The sequence below is a fragment of the Ostrea edulis genome, chromosome 3 (assembly GCF_947568905.1).
Source record: "Ostrea edulis chromosome 3, xbOstEdul1.1, whole genome shotgun sequence".
Lineage (NCBI taxonomy): Eukaryota > Metazoa > Mollusca > Bivalvia > Ostreida > Ostreidae > Ostrea > Ostrea edulis.
Window position 1 is genome coordinate 86,403,430 of NC_079166.1, and position 12,982 is coordinate 86,416,411.

The 12,982-nt window shown below is 34.1% G+C and overlaps 1 protein-coding gene across 20 annotated transcripts; it reads right to left on the bottom strand.

Moving 5' to 3' along the window:
- Window positions 1-796: 796 nt before the first annotated feature.
- On the bottom strand, window positions 797-12,316 carry LOC125667375 (uncharacterized). Of its 20 annotated transcripts, XR_008801362.1 has the most exons (9): window positions 12,225-12,306; window positions 10,959-11,046; window positions 10,629-10,773; window positions 7,728-8,286; window positions 7,544-7,588; window positions 7,165-7,341; window positions 5,016-5,237; window positions 2,454-2,528; window positions 797-1,410 (listed from the first exon to the last, which is right to left on the bottom strand). XR_008801362.1 is itself a non-coding variant. In XM_056159299.1 (4 exons), the coding sequence occupies exons 2-4, from the start codon at window positions 11,028-11,030 to the stop codon at window positions 1,346-1,348; spliced, it is 282 nt and encodes a 93-aa protein (XP_056015274.1). In that variant the 5' UTR covers window positions 11,031-11,046; window positions 12,225-12,316; the 3' UTR covers window positions 797-1,345. The 20 variants fall into 20 exon arrangements, 1 of the variants encoding a protein (XP_056015274.1); XR_008801357.1 differs by lacking the exon at window positions 7,544-7,588; XR_008801360.1 differs by lacking the exons at window positions 5,016-5,237; window positions 7,544-7,588.
- Between the last annotated feature and the right edge of the window lie 666 nt (window positions 12,317-12,982).

Here is a 12,982-nt window from a genome sequence, read left to right on the forward strand (position 1 = left end):
GTAGTTACATAGGTAGATGCCCTAAATTTAGCCTTTATTTATTTTGCCGGTTCTTCGTAGGTTATGGCTCCTTTAACACATAGAATTAAGATACTGTGTTAAAATTTCAGTTATGGCTCATAACATTAAATTTCAATTGAAGTCTTTGATACGACTGTGCAATTCCATTGCAGTTTCAATTAGTCATGAAAATCCAATTTCCTGATCACTTTCCCCATCTGATTTTGATCAAGATGACGTCTGTACAAAATTTGAAGGCTATAATAACATAAAATGTATTTTGTACCTATTACATCATGTAGAATATCAGTATATATCTTGAATCACAAATGCACTTGGTAAAATAATAGACATGAACTCCAGAACAAAGCCCTTGCATGGTCTTGAGATTTTGTAAGAAAATAAAACGTTTCCTCAATGATCAAACTCGGCTTTCACTTTTAACTAGATGTAGAGGTTGAATGGTTATTATTCAAGTTAATCCAACAAGAGGCCCATGAATCACAACAGTCATGATTCACCTTAGCATGGGTGTTCCAAGATTTTTTTTTTAGCAATTATGTACAGAATAAGACATATTACAAAAGTTAGGTTTAACTCCAATTTCATGAGGTTAATTTAACAGACTTGAATTTGAATGTTAACTACCTGAAGATGATTACATATTGCTTATTAATATATGACTCCATATAAAATATTGATACAAATTCAGTTGGCAGGCATAGTACATTAATACCAACCTTCATCATAAATGACTCTGACTAGTTCACCAGAAATATTACATCAACACAATACATTGTAGTCAAAAAATTTATTCCATATGCAATCAAATATTTACAAAATGAATTTATTTTCTATAGATGGAGGCATTAAACAGAGCAATCACACTAAAGAAAGCAATTCAAAATTTCAACCTGAAAACAAAAGGAAACTGTGTGAATTTTTTAAAGCCATTTCAAGTTGACTCTTTGGAATCCATTCAAAAGACAGACACTTTTGTCACCTTGCCAACAGGATACGGAAAAAGTCTAATCTATGAACTTTCACCATTTTATGCTATGGAATTGGGCAAATTTCAAAAATGTGTCATTATTAGCCCATTAAATGCTATCATCAATCAGGAAATTAAAAAGTTAGGCTCTCTAGCTATTAAGCTTTCAGATGACTTTGCTAGCGCAGAACACATTTCAAATGTCAAGTACATTTTTGGTCACCCAGAAGTGATCGTTTCAAAGGGAGGATTTAGTTGTCTTTCTTCTATCATCCACAGAGATGAGCAAGTCATTGTGTGTGTCGATGAAGCCCATTGTATACTAGATTGGGGGAAGGAGTTTCGTCCAATCTTTCAGAACATAGGCTCCCTGAGAACGCTTCTTCGGTGCAATTTCTTATTTCTAACTGCAACAGTGACTGAAAAAGGAATTCATGAAATAAAGAAACTTATGGGAATAAAAAACCTGAACGTAATTGGGATAAGAACAAACATAAATGACAATATCTGCCTAACTATAAGACATCGTCCTGCATCCTCTGGAGGAGAAAACAGTGTTTATAAATCATTTGAGGCTTGCATCAAACCACTGCTCATTGAACTCTATTGTCATCAACATGACTTCCCCTTGACTATTGTTTATTCCACACTCAAATGGTGTGGTTATGGAGTAAATGTTGCAAAACGAATTCTTAAAGAGAAAATGTATGATGGGCCGAAACTGCCACAACATAGCAGAGTAGTGCAATTCCATGCACCGCAATCTGCAGAGGTAAGGAATGACTAAATGTGAATATTGCAAATCCAACATATCTTTTGGGGATCTACAATATATCGTACATAATTTTAATAGTGGCCTCAGTCTGTATGAAACAATCTATCAACCAAAGTATACTTTCTATATATCAAATAATCTGAAGTCGCTAGAATACCCAACAATTCTGATTAAATTTGCTCTGGTCACTCAAAATATTTAAACTTTAAATCTATATATTTATATCTATCTATCTATCTATCTATATATCCAAAATTGAAATAGAGTCTCAGTAATCGGATACTAATATTTAAAAAATATGAAAAGAAAACACAGAAATCCTCCGTAAAGCTTTAGCGCTTTCATTACATCTTCAGACGTCAAAGTAAGCGGAACGTTATGACGTCAAAGTAAGCGGAACGTTATGACGTCAAAGTAAGCGGAACTCTATTCCGCTTACTTTGACGTCATAATCACTGTTACTATGATACTGCTATGTATATATTTTTGTAAAACTGCTGAAGATGTAATGAAAGCGCTAAAGCTTTACAGAGGATTTCTGTGTTTTCTTTTCATATTTTTTTAAATATATATATATATAAATATATATACATATAAATAACTTTCAACAAAATTACCAAAATGTGTTTTGTAAGCTTCCAAAATTTTCTAAAAGTCTGACATGCTCCCAATGCACAATACCATTACCTTATCCAGTCTAGTCCAAGCCCATGTGGGAAAAATATTCATGTCTCCAAATTGAGTGTCACCAATCTTCAAAGACTGTATAAGAAACAATATTATCTGCATCAGACACAACAATTTAATTATACTATTTCAAATTAAAACACAAAATAGCAAGAGGCCCATGGGCCATATTACTCACCTGATTCACCTTGGCCCATATTTAAAGATTTTCAATAAATATTTGCATGTAAAACTTTGGTCCCTATTGTGGCCCCACCCTACCCCTGGGGGCCATGATTTAAACAACATTGAATCTGCACTATGTCAGGAGGCTTTCATGTAAATGTAAACTTTTCTGGCCCAGTGGTTCTTAAGAAAAATTTTAAATGACCCCATCCCATATTTGCATTTCTGTAATTATCTCCTCCTTGAAGGGGGCATGGCCCATTCTTTAAACAAACATGAAAGCCCTTCACTCAAGGATGATTTGTACTAAGTTTGGTTAAAATTGACCCTGTGGTACTGGAGGAGAAGATAAAAATGTGAAAAGTTTACGCCACACCCAATGCCAATGGTCAAATTTTGATCAGAAAAACACAGTCATTAGAATAATCTTCAAGTCAAAACATTCATGTTATACATAAAACATAATATGTAAAATAATCATGAATTGAAAAAGTATGTATATCTAATGCATTACAAAAATCCAATAATCAACACAACCAATAAATTGGATAGAAAATAACACAAATTTACTTCATGCAAATAATACACAATCCATTTTTTTCATAATTGACAAGAAATGTAAACCATAATAGAAAACAAACACCTTAAAAAACTTTCTGAACTATTTCATGCCAAAAAGTAAATGCTTACCATACTGCAATCCTCAGCATTTTGTACGCAACAGTTTTAATTGAGGTATAAGCTTTATACATGAAACTACATGTAACATGCCGTTCAGTTTAAACAAGCATTCTAAGAGTATTGCATGGCAATACATAGTTATCTTCACCTTTCATAGTCCCCTACCAGTTGCCAAAATTACTGTACCACAACAATATTCAGAGCTCATTATATAGGTTATGGTAAAAGGGAAAATAGGGGAACCAGGATAGGAATGGTTGGAAATCAACGACTAGCAATCGGAACTCCTAAAATGTCTCGCGCACTTGACATAGATCTCGGATGTAATACGCTGGCATCATATCATATAGTTATGTGTGTAATAGGAAGGGGAAAAAATACAACAGACCATACCGGGATTCGAACCCGGGCCCCCTGAATCTCTAGTCAGGTGCTCTACAAACTGAGCTATCTGGTCACCGGTGATTGAACCCGGCTGACCACTACAAACATATAAATACATAAGTACAAACACATATATGCCCTTCAGTACTGTGTATTATCTCATTGATACAAAAACTTGGGCAATGATAATATTTTGCAGACCAGTAATATCAATATTTTCAAGTATGTACATGTATTTCGGTGGATATTACAATCAGTCATTATGAAAACAAATACATGTATACATCATATAATCCACCCTATTTGATAAAAATTAGATTTATAGTACTAGTGTAACCAGATCTCCATGAATTGTGTTTTGTTCTAAAATAAAAGACTTCCATAGGGGCTAACACTGTTTTGTTATCAAGTGTCATATAAAATTGATGGAAAATGGTGTAATCCCTCAATGAACATACTAAAGTGAACACCAGAGAATGTTTAAAATCTAGGTTAACAATTTCATCCTCGAGTGCCTCAGAAATGACAACACCAGTGTGAGACTTGTATTTGCAACCGTTGCCTTGGGAATGGGCGCAGACCTACGACATGTAAGGAGGATTATACATATTGGAGCACCATCAACATTAGAGAGTAAGTGGAGTAAGGAACTTCTATATGAATAAGGAACATACGAGCACAATGCTATTCAGAAAAATGATCTTACTTTCAACACACATCTTAACAAATAGGGACAATTCTTAGTGGACTCCTCATGATATGAATAGTAAATGAACTGAATGTACACTTTGATACTTCCTTAAATTACACAAATTCCTCATTACACACACACACAGTTGTCATAAGTACTGCTGGGGTTTAATACATATGAACAGCAGACCAACTTTGATCAAAAAAGGTTCATTTGAGTATAGGGCTCCATTAAGCTACATTTTCCATGTATCACATGTATTAAGGACAAGAGAAGATAACCTGATTCTCCTTAACAATGTTCCAAATGTTGAGAAGTAGCATTACTATTAATAGTTTTACTACCAGCATCAGACAAGCATGTCAACAACAGACAAAATTTTGATCAGATCACTTATTTTATAGCCTATGTTCAAGAGATAGGGAGGGCTGGAAGGGATGGTGGCTCAGCAGAAGCGGAGCTGTTCTACAATGCAACTGATGTTGCTGCAAGAAGCACAACAAAGTGTATGAAGGAGTTCTTGGTCTCCCAAGACTGTAGGAGGAAGTACATTACAAACTACTTTGGTTCAACACAAACTTCCTTGATTGATCACTGTTGTGACGTCTGCTTGCAAACTACCACTAGCAGCAGTGACTTACGTTTAGTTACAAGCTTAGCTCAACAACATCAGTGTAAGCATCTTTTACAGCAGTATATTGATGCCGATCCCTCTGGGGAGTTGAAGAACTGCTTACAAGATAAAATTGATTCAATCACAGATGTTATGGAGTGTTTCTCCAATGTTAAAGCTCTCCAGCAATATTTAGATGTTGCATTTGAAGTTGCTTCCTCTGTTCAAATCATAATTCAACATTGTCTAACTACAACAAATAATGACAAAAAGAAAGCAAAGTAAAATAATGACAAAAACTATCTTCTAGTGGTTTTAGTGAAGTTGAAAATGTGTATAGTCTACAGACAAATGTAGGACAACAGGAGATTAGAAAAGCTAATAATTTTTAACTTATAGCTAAGGTGAGCTACAGAGACAAAGGGAAACAAAGTCATTCCTATAAAACAGTATGATGATTTGATTCTCAAACTTGTACTCTTTCATCAGGTAATCTGCAAAGGGATTGAATTTTACAAGCAACATATGAGTAGAAGTAGCAGACACGGATCTGACCTACGCATCTGAAATTATAACTCCTATGAAACAAGTACATGTATCAAACAATGATGGCAGACATAATCTGACCCATCTAATGTTGATCCAGAGACTGTCTATGGGAGGATGGCAGACATATATTGATCCATATATAAGTAATAACAGTAATGTTAAGTAATAACCAAGGAATTTTTGTTGTGACAGAAAGACAGACAGAATTACACTATATCATTTCATACATCAAAAGTTAGCAGATATTTGTGACGATCAATCCAGGCTTCCATAGAAGGCATGTTGAGATTATCATCAAATGGTGCTTGAATCTTTTCAAACTGATCAAATGATCTACCATATTGAGATTCAAATGGTCTGACCTCTCGGAAATCTTCTATCATGTCAAGTTCATCATCAACTGCTGACTTGACCTTATGTTTAGAATACCTTACAAGAACATTAGCCTCTTTATCAAAGTTGTCAACAATGATATCCATGCCACTCAGGGCTTGGTTTTTTTGGTGTAGATTCTTGCTTGGAATTGGGTGAAGAGTTCTTAAGAAGTTGCTTGATTCTCTTTACAACATGTTCCATTTGCAGATCTGCTGGAATGTTGGAATCTATTTTACCTTGTGTATTTACAAATAACCCATGGAGGACCTCATGTGCTCTACGTAAGCTTAGAGTAGACTGCTGATGTGCAAGAAATCGAAGGATTTCAAGAGCATACTTGCTGTGATTGTTGGCAGTCTTAAAATCAACCATCATGTATTTAAGGGTTACTAACAACCTATTTCTATCTGGTGTTTTACATACATCTAAAAACTGCATGAAAAGAAGTCCAAGCTCAAGAACCAAATGACCATAGTGTTTCACTCTGTCATGCTGTGCATCTTTTTGGATAGACACAGATTTCTTCTGAACAGAATTAATAGTGATAGCTGTTCCACCAGGCAACTTAACATTTAAAGGGACAACAGTACATTCCTCTGTCTCTCGAACTTCTGACTTGGAGGCATCTGAATGCTTTGCAAATACAAAATTATCTAGGAATTCATCCATTGTTTCCCGTACCCAAATTTTTCTTTCAGATTTTGGCAAATCAGAGGGCATAACATGTTTCGTTGGATTGTCTAACTTTGTGTTCATGCCAAAGAAAGAGCAAAGAGCCTCCACGACATAAGCTTTCACAAAAGACAGAAAGAAGTCCTTATCCTGATCATAATGATTTTTCACATCCTCGTTCACATTGTCTCTGTGTCTCAACACTCGCTCACCTTCCAATGTGCCCTTATCACTACCAGATATTTTGTAGAGCTTTGAAAATACAAGTTTCAGAAAGTTCATAGCAGTATGCCACAATTCAAAGGTAATTGGAGAAAGATGATCAAATCTTTCATTGGCAGTGAAGCAGCCTGACTTTAGACCTTTGGCTCCAGAAAACCTTTCACGTGTCAGCTGATCACCACCAATATGAATTGGTCTTGCAGTATCAAAATCAAGACCAGCTTGTCTGAAGATATCACTCAAAGTGTCCTCATAGTCACCGAGGATTTTGACACAATCTGAATAACTTTGTTCATTCAGAGGTAAAACTTTAGTAGGCATAACAACATTTTTTTGTTTGCAATTACTTGAATACTGACCTATAATATGCTTCGGTTGCCCCCCATAAAGGAAGGTCAATTGTGGAAGGAAGACCTTGACTACTCTTGAAATGAGAACCTGGTAATCGTTCTTCAACTTCCTTTCATCATCTGCATTTGGCAGGAAATGAGATAGGTTGAGGTCTCTTGTCCTCCCCTGTGACACATCAGGCAAGTCTGAAAATGAGAGTGGCTGAGTGATAATACAAGATGCAAACCAGTTACAAACTTGTGGTTTTGCATCTTGTCTCTCACTCTTAACACCAACAGTAAAATTAACATTATCCCCAATGAATCGAAACTGTTTTCCACCATGAATTAAAGAAATTATCTCATTATTGAAATGGCCCCCAATTTCATCTAATAGTCTGGAGCATACATCTGCTGATGTTGAAATACCACATTTCTGAAGTCTGTCAAAGACCTACAAAATATGAAGGGAAGCATCCATAGTTGTTTAACTCAATCTGAAAAACATATCTTATAATAATTACTAATGGTATTTGTTGTTCCTTGCTTAATTTTAATTATATTCCTAACACAACAAACAAGATGGGAGTTACCTTCTCATGAACCTGTTCCTCCATCAAAGCAGTGCTTATCACTCGCTGCAGTCGGGATAACTCATGAAATCTTGAAGACATAAGTATACTATAGATAATGCTAAATTTAGGGAGAAGGGGAGAGAGAGATTTTCCAATGCGGTTACTGGGTACTGCAACAGCCAATAAAAACTTTAGGAGATCTGGTTGACATTGGCTCATTTCTAAGATAACATCCTGAAAGGTAAAATTCTTAAGATTTTCATAACTTTTACAAAAAAGATAGCTGTCTGCACTTCTGGTACATTTAGAAGAAGCATTCAAATCTATGTCTTTGCAAATTTTCTTTACAACTTCTGACCTGAATTTTATGTCATCAAATAAATAATTAATAATTTCCCCTTTTGTTGTACTGTTTAAAATGAAAGCAATTAGATCTGATTTTTGAGGAAATGTAAATTCATTTTCTGTCTTGAATCGATCAAAAATGGAATCGTGAAGAATTTTTTCTGCTGTTGAAGGTGAATCTGAATGTTGATGAATATGTTGATCTATGATGATTTGATTCCCTTCTCTAAACCTGAAACATAAACTGTGAAACCTGAATGAATATGAAAAAATTGGATTTAATATTTCATAATCTTAAGATTTTTCATCAACATATTCAAATAATACCTACATGACTTCATATACAAGTTTCGACTTATTCATTTAGATGCTGAGGAATTCTTTAAAGATATTCAAGTTTACTGCAGAACTAATGATTTAACAAAGCAAATATGAAATAACAATTGTAACTCACAGTACATGCATTCAAATACTTCAACCTTACAAATGAACAATCATGGTGATGAAATTATGATGCAGCACTTTTTCATAACAAGTTGGTGATGAAAATGATGACACGAACATTAAACTCTTGTGGTCAAAATGCAGATTGTTTGATGCCATTAAAATGTCAATGAAATACAATATCTATATTAGTCACTGTATTTGACAAAGACATGCCAAGAGCATCTGTATGTGGGAGACGGAAATATATTCAACACTATTGGTCCAATTAACTATATATACAAGTTTATTACTTTTCTTTTATGACTTTAATATCGGAAATAGTTGAGGAAAGGGACATGTTATGTCGAAAATTTAACAATATATTAATTTGTTGTTGTTGACCATTTGAGTATGATTTATATAAGTGGGTGTGTGTGTGTACACACTCACACATTAATTATGTGCGCTTCTATATTCTTAAGTATACAAATTTGTGTTTGATGTGTCCCACATACCAGAATTCATGTATTAATGAATCTTGACTGCATTTGATCCAAAAAAAAAATAAAAACTGAAAAATAGAAATATAAAGATGATGAAGAGTAATTATCATAATTCACATTTTCTCATACTTTTCATGTGTAAAGTTATCTGTAAGCAAAGACAAATCTGTCTGAACTTCACAATGAACACGATCGACATGTCCATTGTGATCCCGATTCTCTAAACTGTTTTCAAAGTCCTCCATTAAGTTTTTTACTTTGGTCATCCTGCACCTACACATCCGAGCTGGTAAAAAAAAATTCTAAAGCTGAGTACTTGTTTAAACAGCAACACTAAATTTAATTTTTCACACCTTCAACCTAATTCAATATAAAGTTTTTCCAATACATTCTTTAATGCAAAACTTTACATAAATTAAACCCAGGTCAGAGCTCGGCCTTACCCCAGGATGCAATCCTATTAAAATCTGATCCTTTGATTGGCTCATAATTATTTAGACTATATACTGAATCAATAGCATTATAGTAAAATATTACATCCACAAACCCCTATTTAAGGTAAATGAAGTTTGGGGGTGTTTTTTAAGTCAGTCATAGTTCATGACTACAGAAACCCCTTCCACTCACCACAAATTCAAGAGATGGGTGGGGGTGGGGTGGGGGTTAAAAATTCTTTCATGATCTTTGCATTTCAACACTTTTGAGAATCCAATCTACCCCCCCCCCCACCCACACTTTTTAAAAAACAATGATACATGCATGTACATGTATATGACAAATTGTTCAATCACTCATAGTGTATTGGAGGAAATTCGAACTTCAAATCATACTACCTTAATTGTGGTTGGAATTGTTAAACATCTGTACATTTACACTGAAGTACCTGACAATAATGACCAAGCCCATTCTTGCACAAAAATGCATGACAACTATCCACTGTCACTACTGGTCATGTCATGTTCAATGCATTTCAAAGAGTGTCAAGTTTGCTCGGTAATTCGTGGCCTTTTATTAACTCATTCCAGAATTACTCGAACATAATTCTCAAAACAAAATTTCAATTCTTTCACCTGAAGATGCCAGGACCTTCATTCAAACTACAGTTTGAAAAACATTCATAGTACATACCAAAGAGTACTCTGTGGTATGTGTGCTTGAAACTGGCCTGCGATTTTGAAGAAGTTGAACATGTGAAAGTCAACAAATAGACTGACAACAAGGACTCAAAATCAACATATGCCCGTCAGTCTGTTACTTGTCAATTTTTTAAAACGTCATTCTGGAAAATATTCTTATGAATCTTAAATGCGCATCTGGCATTCCTCTGTAGATATCAGGCGTAATATAAATCTCACATAAGTATTACGATATTGTCTGAGGCATATTAAGTTAAATTACATATTTCATTTTAATAACATTCACAAAATTTTTATTTATTTCTGGAAAATTCTGGTGGACTGGTAAATTTTCTACGGACTGGTTGAAATTATACCCCATCAGTCAGACTGGACTGATGACATAAAAAGTTAGTTTCAAGCCCTGACAACAGACAAATTTAATCAGAATATCTCAATTACAGCCCTTAACTTAGATGAGCTACAAATTTGACTTTCTGGTTGTCATCATTATATTTTTCAATTGTTACCTGTTCTTTCACTATTGAAAGTAGTATTTAACTCCTCTGCACATTTCTCCCAAAACCTCATTGTATTTGTTTTGGGAACACCTCCCGCAGTTTCAACAAAAGTTTGGAGGAAATCCTTCTCTTCCAAGCTCCAAGGCTTTCTCAACTACAAAATTTATTACTTCATATATCTACAATCTAAAAACTATCTTTACCATTAACTGCATTTTGAAATATTGATTTAGCATTTTGCACCATATAATTCTCATGAAGAAAACCGAATTATTGATTTTCAGCTCATGCTTTGAATTGCCCATGCTGAAAATTACAAAATATATAAGAAGTTCTTACAGGTCTCTTGAATTCTTGAACTGGTGTTTCACCAGATGGTGATGACCTCTCGCGCTTCTGTCTGTCTGCCATATTTCCTATGTATTACCTTGTATTAAAATAAACTTGAAATATCCTTAAGTTATTCTGTTAATTTACATATTCCCCCATGACTTCACTAAATACACCCCCCCTTTAAAAAAAGGGAAGGTAAATATGCCTACTGGCTAAATGTGTACACAGTGTAAAAATATTGAAATAAACTTTTTTTTTTAGACAAAATTAAGTGAACTTTCAACGCTATTTCACATGAATTTTTGAAACTTTAAAAAATCTTAATATAGTCGATTTGAATCATATACTCAACTGGAAAATCATATTTATATTCATCATTTTCAAGCATGCATATTTCAAAACTTAATCATGTTTAACATTACATGATGCATGAGCATTTCATACAGACATCAGTGTTGTTTGAGACGAGTGTAAAAATATAGCACTCCTCTCATCTTTTCATTTTTTCTGTTAATTAGGGTGTCAATGCTTTTGAAAAAAAAATTAAATAATTTCAATTTTGAGGATGCATGCCCATGACCTGAGCTGCAACAAGTAGCCATTTGGAAGTTAAATTTATCATGAAACCAACATAAAAAACAAGTTTTGATGGGTTTGTTTTCTTTTACAAGTATTTCATATTATTATTGCTTCTTTTTCAAGTAATAACTATGCTTTGAAAAGATGATACTATTCCATTTAATTTGTACATGTATGTATATATATTACACTGTTGACTAGATCCTCTATCTATACAGAAGTCCTGTGATCTGCCCTATTTTCACAGCGTTGTTGCACTAAATTCTTTATGCTCTTAGAGTTTTGGTTATCCTTGCCTGAAAATTACTACTTTCTAAAGAATGAAAAACTTGGTCATTGATCTAAGAGCAAAATAACTAGTGTTTAAATTGCAAAATATTGTGCTCGGTGTTCATGAAATAGGCGTTCACTGCTACAAAATATGCGCTTGAACATCAAATGAAGCTAATCTGTAGATCCTGATTACTTCCCCATTAAGTACGAGTTACTATACTTCCGTAATATTAAAACTTCGAGTCCATTCAAAGGGTGCAATGATGAAAATTCTATCAATTACATCACACAATACTACACGTGACGCATGGTACCTGTAAGTTCGGACTGTTTTCACATCCGAAAACAATAAATATCGACATATCTTAATGTTAGAAATGTTTCATCAAGTAGTTTCTATAAGTTCATAACCCTACTAACCTCTATAAACTATTATATACCATATAAATCTGAAAAGAATGTTGCAGTCGACTCGCAGACGACCGTCTAGACTGCCATCTTTCTGCCGTGTCACGTGACTATAGAATCGACATGGCCTCAGCATCTCTAAGGCCTCGATATGCGGTGAAGTATGAAGCGCAAGCTCGAGGACTTACGTACTAAGGCTACGCTAAGCGAAGCTAATTCGAATTAAATGTAGACGCATGCGTAATGGCCAATTTGGGTCACATGCATCATACCCATGGTCAGCTATATATACTAATGTTAGTTTTGTACGAAAAACTAAGCAAAATGATAATAATCAGTAAAAACATGTACAAACAGCATGTCATTAGATAATGTCAGACGTAAATCTGTGCTCAGCATAGGCATACTGAGTAATACATGTGGAAGGAATTGTTTTTAAATACGACAACAATGTTTTAAAATAGTGATATATATATATTTTTTTTTTTAAATTTGTTAAAACAAATATCCCACTCATTGATAATTTTTATACCATATGACGTCATATTAGATTTATAATACGTATTAGTAATTAAAAATTACGTCACAACAGTAGTCAGCGGAATGGTGAAAAAGACGTTCCGAAGTTTTAAAATTGGGCCCATGAAGAAACAATATATTGTCTAGATTGAATGCTGGTTGTCGGAGGAAATAACAAGTAATTTCTTGGGAACATATAAATAAACACGACAAAAAACTCCTTATGTGTAAATCAGTTATGTATGTAAATT

Coding starts and splice junctions, on each gene's coding strand:
- LOC125667375 (XM_056159299.1), bottom strand. CDS start 11,030: ATGGCAGACAGACAGAAGCGCGAGAGGTCATCACCATCTGGTGAAACA. Junction 10,774..10,958: donor TTCAAGAATTCAAGAGACCT/GTAAGAACTTCT, acceptor TAAATTTTGTAG/TTGAGAAAGCCTTGGAGCTT. Junction 1,411..10,628: donor TTTCAATAGTGAAAGAACAG/GTAACAATTGAA, acceptor TTCCTTTTTCAG/TCACTGTTGCAGTTAGAAAT.